We start from the raw sequence: 16,769 nt of genomic DNA, 5'->3' as shown, positions 1-16,769 counted from the left end.
TTTAGCCTTAATTTCCTCCTCATATTTTGTCAACCTTGTTCCCCAAACTAACATTAAGACCTTGATCTCATCCTGTGCTCGGTGTTTGTTTAACACTTCTTGGAGTTATTGGAGTTTCTTTCTATCTTCTCTCCCCTGTTCTAGCTCCATAGCTGCATACTTAGGCCCCCATTAGGATGGCGGGCGGACTTTGCCCGCCCGCCATCCCTGTGGAAAACGGGACCGTCCGCGACGTGAGCGGCTGTCCCGCCATGCCAATTATGATGCACCCATTGCAAAAACAATTGATGGACAGAATGCAGAACAATGTCATACATTCACCCCAGTACAGAGATCTGGGCCTAAATCCATCTTTTTTTTGCACTCCACACCACCCCAGTTCAGATATGGCCATATGCAAATCAGCCTTGACACTGTGCCTCATGGGAACAGTTCAGCCCGAAGCGCCAAGCCATGTCTTCCCTGGACCGGAATCAAGCATCCTACGACCGGTTTCTTGCTATCAGCCGTCTTTTACTAGGATAGCTTGACTCCAGTGGTGTGGAGAGCACAGGACTCACGTCTAAGCATACCTGTCCCACTCGGGTGACAAATGCAAAAACAACAATTGATGGACAGAATGCAGAACAATATCATACATTCACCTCAGTACTGAGATCTGGGCCTAAATCCATTGCTTTTTTGCCCTCCACACCACCCCAGTTCAGACATGGCCATATGCAAATCAGCCTTGACCCTGTGCCTCATGGGAACAGTTCAGCCCGAACTGCCAAGCCATGTCTTCCCTGGAACGGAATCAAGCATCCTAGGACCGGTTTCTGGCTATCAGCTGTCTTCAGCCAGGATAGCTTGACTCCAGTAGTGTGGAGAGCACGGGACTCACGTCTGAGCATACCTGTCCCACTCGAGTGCCGAACGGCGAAGCAGGAACTCAGACCGACCACAGTAGATTAGGCAAGGTATGATTTATTTCGTTCTTATATCGCAGCCAGCAACGACGCGTTTCGGGCTTCAAGAACCCTTGATCACATTCATCTTCTCATACATTTTTTCACTTTTTATATTGTGCTTTACACCATGCACGCCCCCTCACAGGTGATTTTTTGGGTCATGTGATCATAAATATAAACAACAGACTATGCGTACTTGTTGTTTTAAAATCAACTCGGCAGCATCAATGCAGTGGTACATCCAATCATTTGCAACCCACATATATGGATGCATAAAAAGACAACAATATTATTTACACGTATATATATATGTACATTTTTGTAAAAATATTTCCAATTTAATTGTACATAAAAGTAAACCATATATAAAGATATGTTTACTAAAAATATCTTCAGAATTACAGAATTTATATAGTTAAAAAATATAAATTTAAATCAACAAACACTAATATTATATTTTGAACATATATTAATAAAGGGTTAAAACTCTGTAAATAATAAACTTTTCCCACTCCAAGGTATACAAAAATAGAGAAAGTATTAAGGTCAGGAGGGTTAAAATTTACCATTCACACTCCAGTCTGTACAACAGTAGGGAAAGCATTGGATTGCAGAGGGGTAACATGTACTATTCCCACTCCAGTCAGTGCAACAGTAGGGAAAGTGTTGGCCTCAGGAGGTGTATGCCCACTCCAGTCGGTGCAACAGTAGTGAAAGTGTTGAACTCAGGAAGGGTAAAAAGTACCATTTCCATTCCAGTTGGTGCAACAGTAGTTAAAGCGTTAGATTGCGAAGGGTTAAATATACTATTCCCTCTCCAGTCTGCAACAGGATGGAAACCGTTGGACAGAGGAGAGGTAAAATTTACTATTCTCACTCCAGTCGGTGCAACAGTATGGAAAGCGTTGGATTCTGCAGGAGTATAAATTACTGTTCTCACTCAAGTGGATGCAACAGTAGAAAAAGGGTTGGACCAATCAGTGCAGAGCACTGGACTCAGTAGGAGTTATATTTTGTTATGTTATGTTATAAATACTTATAAAGCGCAACAAATTCCCGTAGGTGTTAAGGCACTAACTCGTGATAAGAACTGATATAGTGCATGATTGCTTCCTTAATTGACATTGAGCCATGTTTTTAAAGCCTTCCTGAACAACAGCAGATTTGATGTGGCTCTGATATGAGGAGGAAGGAGATTCCACTCTTTTGCCTTTGATTTCATAAAGATTCTACCCCCCCAGTTTCTAAGTCTAAATCTGTTAATCTCAAGTTTCTGGGCACCCATATATCAGAAAATTCTCCTTGGTCTGTACCATTTCAAAGAATTCAACAGAAAAACAGGTCCAGTGCCATAAAGGCCTTGTGGGCAAGGCACAGGGCCTTAGGTTTGACACATCGCCTAACCTGCAGCCAGTGAATTTTAGTGATAGCCTACAAGATGGGCGACTGTTTAAGAATGCAGGTCACTGTTCTGGCTTCTACATTCTGTAATAACCCAAAGCTAATTTAGATATTGATGCTGCATATTCATGAAAAGGGCATTGCAATAATCCAATTTGGCTAACACTAAGGATGATATAACAGTTTTTGGTGAGTTTAGGGGATGAAGGGAAACATTTTTTTAAGCATCCTAAGAGTGAAGAAAGCAGAGGATGTTACTGCACTGACCTGTAATCAAAAAGTTAGTTTATTATCCAACTCCTCATAGGTTTTTCGCTTTCTTCACAGGAACAGAGAAAGGGCCCATTTCCTCAGGCCACCAGGAAGGGGGCCACAGGGAGGGGTTGTTCCCAAACAAAATATCCTCTATTTTCCCCGAGTTAAGTTGTAGTCAATTTTGGTCCATCCACTTTCCAGTTACTGTCATGCAATCGAGGAAATTTCCACACGCCTAATTATGGATAAATGGCATAGCTACAACCGTCTGAATACATCTGCTTAGGAGGTAAGATCCAACCCAAATGATCGTATTAGCGATGCCAGTGGTTTAATATACATGTTAAATAAGGTGGGACTGAGAGCAGATCCCTGCGGCACTCCACAAGGTAGAGAGAATCGGTTTGTAAACACAGGGGTCCAAGGCCACCATTTGACTCCTTCCAGATAGAAAAGATCTTAACAGTTTTAGCACTGGGCTCCTAATCCTGATAACCCCACACAACAGTCAACAAACATCTCATGGTTGACCGTAGCAAAAGCTGCAGACGTGGCAAGGAGCACAAGCGCCGCACTTCCAACGCCATCTACTATGGATCTGCTCTCTTCCGTTGTTGTTAGCAAAGCAGTTTCGGTGCTATGACTGCTTTGAAACCCAAACTGGGTTGTACCCAGATTTGGTCCCAGTGATGATTTTAGCTACTTGCTGCATGTCTAAAGGAGGAAAAATTGAGAAACAAAGAGCCATCCTCAGTTGTAATGGCGGGTGAGGGACCATTTAAGCTATGGGTTGGTGTTTGATCAAACTTATTGTAGATGTGGACCACTTAAACCAGAAACAAAACTGACCAGTACATCACAAAAAGCCTGAGAATTAGAAGATAGATTATTTCTCATGGGTTCAAGCAAGACTACTTGAAAAAGCTCCTTAGTAGATTTATTAGTCTCTTCTATTTTCTGAGTAAAATATTCAGTTTTTTTGACACAAGTTCTTTGTGGGTGTTCAGGCTAGCTTTATATTACACTTTTTCTTTTTTGTTAAAATCCTGCCTCCTAAGTCTCTCTTGTCTCCTGCATGCTTGCTTCTGAAGATGAAGGTCCTCAGAAAACCAAGGGGCTGAAGGCTTGATTCTCCGGGATTTTCAAGCTCTAAAAGTTATGGAGATTGATATGGCTGCGCTAAACCAAGCTGTATATTGATTGACGGACTCATCTAAATTTCCCTCAAATAAAGGCATCGTGTCCGCAAGTGTTTGGCTGAACACCTCCACTTGTAGTTTGTTGTGGACCCATTTTTGATGTGTTTGAGATTGGGATTTTCCAGGGGCAGTACTGGATTTGAACATAATCTCCAACATATTTGCCTATGGTCTGTCCAAGCTAGTGTTATTGCCTCTTTCATAACTATGAGAGGGTTATTGAAAAAAGGCCATCTAGTGTTTGACCAGCATTATGGGTGAGCTCTTTGACCATGTTCTGTAAACCATAGCCTTCTAGGCTTTCAGTGAGGGCTACCTTGTCCTTGTCTTTCATGTCTCCTAGATGAAAATTGAAATCTCCAAGAATGGTGATATCCCTTGCTGTCAGGCCATCCTCTAAGAGGGTTCCATTGGTTTGAGTAAAAATATTCCTAGGTCCAGGGGGACAATAGATTAAAGCAGCCCTACAAGATTGTGAGTTATTAAATTGTATGTTAAAGTAAATGCCTCGCATTAAGAAGAGGAGGGTTGCTCAATGACACCAGAGAAATTGTCTCTAAGGACCATAGCTAGACCCCCATCATGCTTTAGTGACCTACATTGTCTTTCAAGAACAAAGTTAGTTGGGATAGCAGCCACTAGGTCAGGCCCTGAGGAATGATCGGCCACATTTTTGTAACCGATGCAATATCAATTTGATGGCTGTCCATAAAGTCAGCAAACTCAAAATGATGTGTGACTAATGACCTGTCATTTATTAGAGCACAACTAATGTTTGAGTAGGGCACAGCCCGGAGTTTGCCAGGATTCAGGGTGTGGCCATTACATTTCTGATTTAGCCATATGAATGCCTCGCCACAGTTTTTCTGTTTTTTTGATTTTATTGAGTTTTGAAACATACTACAGCTGCAGACAAATAATGAGCAATGACATACCAGTTGCCTCTCCACAGTTAGAACTCATAGGAGTCAGATCCCAGTATCAGGCTCAGCAAGGAGGGAAGAACGTTAAGGAAACCGAAAGGGTGACATTCAAATCATAAAATTAGTAAAAACGAGTGATGACACCCTTTAAGATGGTGCCCGTATCGGAGCCAGGCCCCTCCACTTAAAATGCACACAGCGTGCTAGTACAAGGAAATCATAGGGGTGCATTCCTCTCAACAGAGCTGCGCGATCTCCTCGGGATTAGGTGGGCGTGGCTAGAAAGCCCGCAACTGAAGAAAAACAGGGAGGCAGGGCATAAAACCAAACAGGATCCAGCAACCTTGTTAATCCTTTCACCAGGCTCCCCTGGGATGGATAAATACTGGTAAAACAAACTTTAAGGAAACCAAAAGGGTGGAATTCAAATCATCAACTTAGTAAAAAACGATGAAGACACCCTTCAAGGGTACCAGAGCCAGGCACCTCCACTTAAAATGCACACAGTGTGCTAGTACAAAGAAATCAAAAGGCTGTATTGTGCTAACCAGTCTATGCAACAGTAGGGAAAGGGTCTGACTCAGGAGGGGTAAAAATGTCTATTCCCACTCCAGTCAGTGCAGCAGTAGGAAAAGCGATGGATTGCGAGGGGTTAAATGTTCTATACCCACTCCAGTCTGTGCAACAGTAGGGAAAGCAAGGAAGGGAACAAATTACTATTCCCACTCCAGTCTGTTCAACAGTAAAGAGAGATTACTTCATTTCAAACAAATAACATATTTGAACAACTCTATTAACCCCTACCATGCTCATGACGAGGTCAGCTCGTCCTCAGCCACGGTTGCCGTGTGCTCATGATGAGCTGAGCTCGTCATAACGGCTCCAGCGCTCGCACGTGGGGCTAATTCCCCCGCTGTGCTGAGCGTTCCAAAGAAACGGGTGTGGCCGTGACGAGCTGAGCTCGTCACGAGCACCGGGGCACTGTGCGTGCCCCCGTCCGCCAGCACAGCGTGGGAATTACAGCGCGGCCAAGGGGTTTAATAACAAAACATAGAAATATTTTAATTTCAAAATTATGGGCCTCATTACGATGTCGGTCGGAAAGGCTCTAAACAGCATTCAGATTTTCCTAACCCTGTCGGAACCCATGTGTCCGACTGACTCAGAAACATTTCTGACCAACTGATTATGATGGCAAAGTCACAGTTAGATCTTTCTGACTCAGTTTTGACCGCCATTCGGAGACTCCTAGTCGGTCGGCGACGATTCTTTCAGGTCTATGGACCGCATTTCCAACCAACGTATTACGATGTCGGATTCAGAGAGCCTTTCCGAATCAGTCTGTCCCACATGTAAAGGCTGTTGGAAACTGACTTTGAGGGTCTGTAGCAGGCCCCCCTTCACCCGGAGGCCTTCTGTTGGGGCTCATGGAGGTACCCATGGGACCCCTCTTTACAACCATGCACAGTGTGGCAGGCACCATGAGGTGCCCGCCACAGGGTGCAAGGTTTTCCACAACCACTCCATTTTTCAATGGTAACCTTTGTTGTCGGTCGGAACAAAGGCTCCCATTTAAGTCAAAAGGGGACTTTTCGAATGGTGTTCAGAAACATCTGCGTTGTTACATCGCATACCTCTACAACGCAAGTCGGAACAACAAATTGCTGTAGGGGGCGCTGGATGTTGGAATAGTATAATTGAGTATTCCAGTCTGCAACAGTAGGGAAGGTGTTGGATTTTAAATCCAACACCTTCTGCTCCCTAACGCAAGTCGATGTTCCGACTTGCATTGTAAAGGTAAGTGATGTAACAATGTGGTCATTGTAACACCTGCGTTGTAATGGCGTGCGTTGTCTCGCAATGTGTGGTAAACGCTGCTTAACGTCGGGCACATTTCTTCCCTACAACATGTTGTGCAGGTGAAATAGTGCACACACCAACCTGACAACATTGGTAGGCATCACTAGATTACAAGCCACATTACACAAGGGCACATTCACCCTAGAGCCCTGTCATTAAGACTCATTACCTGCCATTTTGCTGACTCGCGCATGGCTGTGTGCCCCTCCATGTATATGTCGGTGGAAAGGCAAGTCATAATTGGGCCAGCAGTCAAAATTCCGGCACCGCCACCATAAGCAAGCTCTTTCTCTCCCACCATGGGATCATAGATGCTGACAGCAGTCTGGAAGCGGTGTCACCTCCGCTAGCGTAATCTGGTGGTCCGACTCCCTTTGAATTGGGGGGTTAGGCCACCAGAAATCAACAGTGGTTCCCTTACCACTGGGGCCGTAATCTGGCCCTTTATTCTCACAATCGTAGCAACCAACAAGTAAAATGTAATAGAAATTAAAAAGTATAACACAATTAACATATAGCGTAATAAATAACTCAATTGTCAATAAATGGATACATGTTTTATTATTTATTATTACTCAAATAACTTCCCATCCAATACATCTACAAACGAAATAACACACACCTAAAATATAACCTAACAAAATATGATAACTTCACATGACATAATTATCAATCAAATAATTAATAACAAATTAATAATAAATTGTCAATAAACTATTTCTTAATTAACTTCCCACCTTGTACCCATAGAAAACCCACACCTAAAATGTATCTTAACAATTATAACAATTATGCACTTTAGATAATTATCAATTAAACAATTAGTAATGATTAACTATTAATACATTAATTATATCCAATTAACTACTTATGCCTACACACCTAACAACCCACAACTGCTAAATAACTTAATTATAAATTGACATAATTAATTGTCAAATAAACAATTATAATAATGAAAAATTAATTATTGATTAATTATAATTAATTTACTTACCACCCTTTACTCCTACAAACCCCACAACCTGCACCTAAAACTTAATTAAATAAAATCATTTAACAGTTTACATAATTATTTATCAATTAAATATTTAAGAATAATCAACTAATCATTATTTATCATATTTAAATAACACCCCACCCTTTACCCCTACAAACAAACCATCAAATGCACCTGATATATAACTTTAAAAATATCTTGATTACACAATTTAAATAATTGTCAACTAAATAATAACTACTAATTAAGATTAAGTATCCATTAGTATAAACAATTTCCTTCCCACTCTTTACCCCCACAAACCCTACAACCTGTACCAAAATATATAAATTAAAAGTTACATTGATTACACAATTTACATAATGAATTCTCAATTAAATAATTATTAATAATTGAAAGTTAATTATTGATTAACTATAATTATTTTACTTTCCACTCTGTACTCCTACAAACCCCACAATCTGCTATAACATGGAATAATACAATAATCAATTAAATGAAATTTAAAAACAGCTACAAATTTACAAACTATACATAAAAACATTAACAACAATTATACAATGTATAACATATACAATTAACATATATACTAAAATACATACAAATAATTTAAAAAGGATATTATTAATAATGTTTTTGCAAGTGATATTAACAACATAGATATGTTTAGCATCGATAATAACAACATAGATATTTTTATAAACGATATTAACAACATAGATATTTTCTATATTATTTACCTTAGAAAATCGATAGTCTTGTCATCACAATATTCTTGCATCACAATATTTGTGGATCACAAAATTAAAAACTTTATATTTCAGCATTGCAAAAAGTTTTATTCCGTATTTTGTCCGAATACCATAGGAAAAGGGTATGAGAGATCTGACATATTTTATTGGCATGAAAAACAAGTTGTCTAATGTAACAAACGGTCCTGATTTTACAAGAAAGCCTCAGGTAACAAAGTGTACAGTGTTAAAGTGCAATCATGATGGGGCAGATTATGTAGAAGCAGGCATGATGTAATAAGTATGAAAAATGAATTGAAATGAGTACTTTTGTAGCCTACATGTTACAAATGACACAAGTAAATAAAATACCTGAAATGTTCATAACAACATGATTATTCTACTGCAGCTGGATTCAATCCGACATTTGGTCCTGCCTGGGTAAACCTTTATGGCTCCCCTCAGAACTACACATTGAGAGATGTGCACCGCGATCTCAACGAAGGCCTCGGGCAAGGCATATTTTATCGTGGCCGCATATTGATGTCAATATCTGTGGAAATCTTCAATAATAATTCTATGGCAGAGAAGAAACCAGCAATGGCCTTGAAGAATGCCCTCGGCAAACTCAAAATGAAAAAGAAAAGTAAAAAAGCAAAAGAGAAAGGTAAAGGTAAAGAAAAGACCCAGAGCAAAGAGAAGATAGAAAGTGCTGAGGCTCAGGAACAGCCGAGCGAAGTTACAGTAGAAGTTGAAGACATACTTCCCCTACCAGAGGTGAGACATTTTAAGTAAAAAAATATTTTTCCAGCTTTTTTTATAGTGATATTTTTAATTTTCAATATCTCCACTGAAGGAAGTGTGAAACGGTGTGTTTTTTAGGTCGAGCGTAAGCGTACGACCTCTTGTATACTTTAGTATACATATACCTCTATGGGCTAAATGCCATTCCTTGCTTCTCATTTGTTTGCTCCAATTTCCTTTGAAAATCCTTGCTTACTAGTGGCCAGTCCTGCCTATTTGTCCCTCCTTTTTCCTCCAAGGAGCAGGGACTTACTACAATATCATTACACTTTGTTCTGTTTATCTGCTCGTGAGGGGGACTATTTTGTTATGTTTTCAAACTCTTGTTACACTGTGGGTGCTCAGATGTAACTGCTTACATTTTATTGCAGCATTCACGTCTTGTCCTTCCTGCCTGTAGCCAGCAGCAGCCAGCCATGCTTTCTAGCTACTGCAGCTCTAAAATCATGTAAAAAGCTAACCCAAAACTTAAACACAGCTTGAAATTATACTTTAATATGCATGCTGCTTGTGTTTTTGTCCTCCCCTCCAGGAATTGTACTTGGCTGCTGGCTGAGAGTTGGGAGTTTCTCCTCATCTGTTTTGCACTGAGGCCAAAATGTTTCCTTCTGGATAAATGTCCCCTTTAAAAATGTGCATTTGGATATATTATATTAAAACAAGCAGACTAGGAACACAAGGCCAGCAGAAGGGCTGTGCAATTGATTGCACTGGGTACTGACTTCAGAGGGGCAATTTTTCCCAGTTTATTTTACTTTTAAAAGCACTCCACACAATCCTGGCCTCCTACAATTTCCAGAGAATAAAAATGTCAAGATAACTCCGGTGATTGATGTTCTTTCTGGAGAGATCAGAGTTGTCTAGTCGTAGAGGTTTAAACTCATTGCAAGCGAGCCAGAGGGTTAATATGCCAGCTGGGAAGAAAGTATACCATGCTGATTACAAAGTGCATACAATGTAAATAGGCCAACAGGTTACCACTCTTCTTTTACTTGCAGCTTAAAAGTTAAAATCCTAACAGAACAGTGTATTTATAACTGTCATCAAAGAACTGAATGCACTATAAAGTAAATATTCAAGGAGATTTTAAAGTTGCAAAAAGGGTTCATGTGGATGGGAATCGATTGTTTAAGAGCACCCCCAACTATTGTGTTCTGTTTTCAATTCATTCTGTGTTTTTGCTTCTGGGGCCCAAGCACTCTTTAGCAATGCTGCCTACCAATATACATGACTTGTGACTCCTACACCCTGTAATCATCTGTATTGTGTAACCTTTCCTTTACACTAATTTATACACTTATGATTGATTATCTCTGTATTATTTGTGTTTGATGCAGAGTGCTCGGACACCATACACCAACATTAGTGCAGCACCACCTTAACATCAGCACTGCACAGCACTATCACAGCACTATCTCAGCATCAGTGCACCACAACCAATGCAGCCCCACCTCAGCATCAGCGCACCACCACCTCAGCACAGGACCGACTCAGCATTATTCATCACCACCTGATCACTAGCTAAGAACCACCTCAGAAACAGTGCAGCACCACCAGCTCTGCATCTCTCAGCACCACCTCTGCATCAGCACAGCACATCAGCATCAACACAGCACCACTACCTCATCAGGGAGCCACTACCAGTGCAGAACCAACTCAGCATCAGTGCAACACCAGCGCAGCACCATTTCCTCATTAGCACCGCACCACCTGAACACCACCACCTCAGCATCAGCACAGCACCATCTCAACATCAGCACAGCACTACTTCCTCATCAGCGCAGCACCATCTGGGCATCAGCGCTATCTCCTCAGTGCACCATCAACTCAGCACCAGCACAGCACTGCATCATCAACACTGCACCATCTCTGCATCAGTGCACCACTACAAGTGCAGCACCACCTAAGCAGCAACTCAGTACCCATGCAGCACCACCTCAGCATCAGTGCAGCACCAACGCACCACCAACTCAGCATTGACACAGCACTACCTCTCCATTTGCATAGCACCATATCCACATCAGTGTACCACCACCTCAGCACATCACCACATCAACATCACTTAGCACAAACTGAGCACCAGCTCAGCACCACACGAGCACCAGTACCACCCATCAGCATGACTCAGCACCACCTTAGCATTAGCACAGCACTAACTCCACATCAGTGCATCACCACCAGCTCAGCACCAAAGCAGCCCCACCTTAGCAGCAACTCAGCGTCAATGCAGCACCACTTCACATCAGCGCAGCATTACCTCTGCACAGCACCAGCTCATCACCCAGCACCACCTGAGAACCAGCTCAGCACCACCTCAGAGTCAGCATCATTCAGCACCACCTCATCATCACCTCAGCATCACCTACTCCTCAGTTCACCGCCAAATTAGCATCAGCGCAGCAACACCTCAGCACCAGCACAGCACAACATAAACATCAGCACAACACCATTTCTGCATCAGTTCACCACAACCACCTCAGCAGCAACTCAGCACTCATGCAGTACCACCTCAGCATCAGCAGAGCATCACCTTAGCACAGCACTACCTCAGCACCAGCGCTGCACCACTACCTCAGCATGACTCAGTGCCAAAGCGTCCCTCAGCACCACCTCAGCATCACTCAGCACCACCTCAGTAACACCTCCACACCAGCACACAACTACCTCAGCATCACTTAACACTACCTGAGTTTCATTCAGCATCACTTGAGCATCACATCTGTACCAGCGCACCAGCACCACTACAGCATTACTCAGCACCACCTCAGTGCGCCCTAAGAATCTGGCATCTGTTGATTCTCTCCTAGTGTCCGTCCGCTGCTTGTGTTGTAATTCAGGTACTTTTTCTCAATCTCCACCCTCCTATTGTTTATGTCCCTGCATGACAACCATGTGGTTTTCTGTCACCAAAAATGCAAAGCTATACTCAAAGTTCCATGCCACACAATTCAGCTCGACATATTTCCAACCCACACCACATCATTTAACACCAAACCACATGATACAACTCAACAACACAATGACTCAACACCACATATATCCAATCCACACCACATAATTCCACATTGTTCCGCAAAATTCAACTGCACACCTCATAATTAAACTGCACAAGTTACTGCTCCACACAATCCCACTACACATAATGCCTCTACACTGGATGCCACAAAATTGCTAACCTTATATTTCCACAGCATGCCACTACACAAATCCACTCCACACCACACAACTACACTCCACACAATTACACAACTATAGTCCAATCCAACCAACATAGTTCCACTACACACCAAAAACATCCACTCCATAACACATAGGTAACATATATTGCCATTTACAATGCCAATAGCTTCAACACAAACAAATGCGAGACTGATTGAATTTCCAATGCTTGTTTTTATATGCCATCAGCTAAGAGGTGTACCAAGGACAGCGGTTTGAATTATGGTGTTCATTGTGATTTGCACACCATAACTGGCAAATTTAAAGGCTTTTTTTTGGTTTGTGTTCGCTGAACCATAACTGACCTTCCACCGTGTTTTTAATCATTGAGTTTCATGTTTTCCTATGATGCATAGCATTCACCTGATATGTACCAATTTTGTTCTGTGTATGGGCTTCAGCCAAAGTCCTGTGCCCACACCCCTTTGGCTGTGTACAAGTGTTGGTCGCAGGGCCTGCCTGGGCTTGCACCGAGCTTAATTTGATAGCTGCCAAATTTCAAGCAGATTCATCGCACAGCACCCAAATTATTGATGAATTTAACTTTTATTGCTCTCATTTATCTATGCCCTCCACTTGATCCATCAGCTTTAACTTGGGATAACCAACAGTAAGCTAAACCTGCTAAACAGCTGCAAATGTTGTGCAGAGTAATCAAATGGTGCAAGATTTGTTAGCAGATGAACAGTTAGTTCTATGACTCCCTTTTAAATCTGCCCCTCCCTTTCGTGGACCTACATGAAATTGAGTACACTAAAAATGCTAGGTATTTGCTAATATTTCATGCAGATCCAAAAATGTGTCAATGGTAGTAGTAAACAGAAAACATGTCTGCCCCCTAATCCCCCTCTCAATTCGATCTTCACAAAACTGTAAATCCCTGGCCTGGGTGTCACTTGCTAACTGCTTGCCACTTTGGATGCAGAATCATGAAACAGCACAAAAATTATTAACAAACTAAACTTTTGTTCACTTCCCATTTAACTTTGTGTTCTGTTATTGGATTGCCAGCAAACTTGATGTAGAAATAAAAATCGAATCCTTCAAAATCACAGCCAAATTATGTGCAGATTCACCACAATATACGAAAGTTATTAGCAAATTAACACCTTTAGCTGCTCCCTTTTTAAATGCCCCCGATGGATCAGTATGAATTTGAAAATACAAAGAGTAATTTCAACATTCTAAGTATCTGTACCATTTCATGTGTGTTCCTCAGAGTGCCAAATCTGTAAGCAAAAACACAGGTGATGGACAGAATGCAGAACAATGTCATGCATTCACTGAACTGGGGTGGCAGAGTGGGCTAAAGAACGGTGATGGATCAAATCCAGATCTTTTGACTGGGTGAGAGTGTTTGATTGGTTCAGATGCTCCTTCCATCACCACCCCCTTTTGTACCAAATCTGTAAGCAAATCATCAAATGACTTGTCAACTGACAAGATAAACCAAAATGTTAACCCATTCAACGCATCCAGCACCTTTTCAAACGCTAATATCTGTAGAACTAATTAACAGATTTACCTCAGCCACGCATTCGGAGAAAGGTTCTACTTTCATACTATGTTTTCTGTAAATCTGTTTAGCCATTTGGGCTGTAGGCATTAGCATGCGGGTGCTGTGTGCGCCCCCCCCCAGCACAGTGGGAAAATAACCCCCGCAGCGAAGGGGTTAACATTTTACCACTGCATGGATCTCCACAAAAAAAGGCATGCCAACGTTTAGCTGACCAACCCAGTGAACTGCCAGATTTTGGATCGCTATTGCGGCCGGTCAGGAGACCGCCCAACAAGCAGTCGATGGTCAGACTGCCGCATTAGAATGCGACCGCTGGGCTGGCGGTTGGAAAGTTCTTCTCTTCATGGCAGCTTGTGCTGCAGCCCAGGAAAAGTTCCTTAGCACAAGACAGTGAAAAGGAGCACTTCCTGCATGTCCATGGATCATGTGGAATGTACCACGGTGCATGACACACAATGCATGGAGGGGAGTGGGGCACTACATGTGCCCCCTGGGCCACTTAGCAGTGGCCCACAAGGGACAGCGGCCCTGTTTGGAGCCCCCAATATCCCTTTCCGGCAGCCTGTACATGGTAGTGTGTCCCCCATGAGCAGGCTGTTGGAATGGGATATCTAAAACCCGACAGCAGTGCGTGCATGGTTTGGCACCTCCTACATTCAGATTCTGACTGCCGGAGATCCTGTTAGAGGCGGTTGTTTGGACCCCGCCCGCTGTGGGTCCGACTGCCAGCATTTATAGTGCCAATATCGGCCCAGACCCAGACCTTTCTTCATACAACACACCCCTCCACCAATAACCAACACAACACAAGTTGATGGAGAAAGTTGTTGCAGCTTTATTAGCACATACATTATGCCAACATGTTGGGTTATCTTAAGGGCGATCCAAGAGCAGGCCGCCTCTCGCGACCCGCCCACCTGATGAGCCATAACCCCCCGGGGTGTTAACCGCGGGGCGTTGTCAGTTTCGAGGGAAGGTCTAACCCCTCCCCTCGGCGGACCTCTATTCCGCCCCTTGCTCACGCCCCTCCCCCTCAGGGGCAGAGCGTTGTGGCAACCCCCGGTTGCTCAGGTCTACAACCGCCCGAAGGACTAACGGGGCGCCGTCAGTCCTCCAGGATCCATCACAGCGTGGATCTCCCTGGGGATAATTCTGCTCTCGCACCCTTCCGGTGCTCCTGTAGAGGGTACCCCTCTGTACCTTCCTGCATTGGATCGCCCTGTAACTCCGCCTGCAACACAAAAGACAGTAATATTAATAACAAACCCCCCCCCCACTTACTGCCCGAAAGCAGGGTAAGCGGATGGGAGGGAAAAACAGCAACCGGCAGCACCCGCTCGGGGTCAGGGCAGGGGAGGGCGAGGGTCACGCGAGCAGCGGCCAGGGACAAAGAGGGCGTCTGACCCTCGCCCCCTGGGCTATATAGCCCTACAACCCCTCCCCCCATGACCGGAAGTGACATCACAGGGGGACCACTGGTCCCCCCAACCACTAGACCGCTCAGGGTCCGTGCCATCCTATGGCACTAAGGGTGACCTCCCTCGTAGGTGGCCACCTTTGGTGTCCCGGGGCAGCCTATCATAGTGCCAATATCGGCCCAGACCTTTCTTCATACAACACACCCCTCCACCAATAACCAACACAACACAAGTTGAAGGATTCAAGCAAGCCGGGCTGAAGATGGCTGGAATGCCAGAAACAGGTCCTCGGAAGCTTGTTTCCGGTCCAGGGAAGACATGGCTTGGCAGTTCGGGGTGGACTGTTACCATGAGGCACAGGGTCAGACTGATTTGCATATAGCCATGTCTGAACTGGGTGGCAGAGTGGGCTAAAGAGCAGTGATGGATTAAACCCAGATCTTTTGACTGGGTGTGAGTGTTTGATTGATTCAGATGCTCTGTCCATCACCACCCCCTTTTGTACCGCTTTTGGCCGCCATAAGTGTGGCAGGGTATGCTCAGACGTGAGTCCCTTGCTCACTTTGCCACTGGATTCAAGCAAGCCGGGCTGAAGACGGCTGGAATGCCAGAAACCGGTCCTCGGAAGCTTGTTTCCGGTCCAGGGAAGACATGGCTTTGCAGTTCGGGTTGGACTGTTCCCATGAGGCACAGGGTCAGACTGATTTGCATATAGCCATGTCTGAACTGGGGTGGCAGAGTGGGCTAAAGAACGGTGATGGATTAAACCCAGATTTTTTGACTGGGTGTGAGTGTTTGATTGATTCAGATGCTCCGTCCATCACCACCCCCTTTTGTACTTCAATTACAGTGATGGCATACTCATTTTGGGGCCACATGATAGGAACATGATAAAGCCCTTACACAAGTGTGTCGTATACTTGGTGATGCTGGTGTCACTTTAAATGCAGAAACATGAATTTCATTAATAAAATAATCAAGTTTTTCAGTCTTCTCTTTTCTGATGGGGGAATGACTCCTCCTGATCCAAATAAAGAGCAGGCCTTATCATCTACTTCTCCGCCAAAAGATGTCACTATGCTGTGATACTTCCTTGGTATGCTCAGTTACTGTCCAAGATATATATGTGACTTTGCCACTCAGAGTGCCCCATTGAGGGACCTAATTAAACAAACTATTACATTTGAATGTCATGTGACGGTGAATAAAACTTCAAGAAAATCAAACATGCAGTTTGAACGCCACTGAAATAGCATGCTTTGATCCAAAATTGCAGACGGAGGTTGTTGTTGATACGAAGCGAGCCCTGTGAGGTTGGTTGCCACACTTTCCCGGGACACTGGACATCCCAATGCACCAAGGCACATTGTGGCTTGTGATAGCAGGAGTTTGTTATCGATGGAACATGCCTATTCGAAACCTGAGAGAGAATGCCTCACTGTGGAGTGGGCTTGTGAACATTTTCATGTGTTCCTGTATGGAAAGCATTT

General features: G+C 43.5%; 1 protein-coding gene across 1 annotated transcript in view; it reads left to right on the top strand.

Annotated features, from left to right (window-relative positions):
• Window positions 1–16,769, top strand: part of LOC147705871 (fer-1-like protein 4) — a 1,142,165-nt gene that overhangs the window by 392,096 nt on the left and 733,300 nt on the right. Inside the window, exon 15 of the mRNA XM_086932323.1 lies at window positions 8,729–9,096. Coding sequence (XP_086788449.1) covers window positions 8,729–9,096 — 368 coding nt within the window. The remainder of the gene's footprint in view (window positions 1–8,728; window positions 9,097–16,769) is intronic.

This window comes from Lissotriton vulgaris, chromosome 7, assembly GCF_964263255.1.
Source record: "Lissotriton vulgaris chromosome 7, aLisVul1.2, whole genome shotgun sequence".
In the NCBI taxonomy this organism is placed as follows: Eukaryota; Metazoa; Chordata; class Amphibia; order Caudata; family Salamandridae; genus Lissotriton; species Lissotriton vulgaris.
Note: the sequence above shows the minus strand (reverse complement) of the source record. Positions and strands in the feature narration are given on the sequence as shown.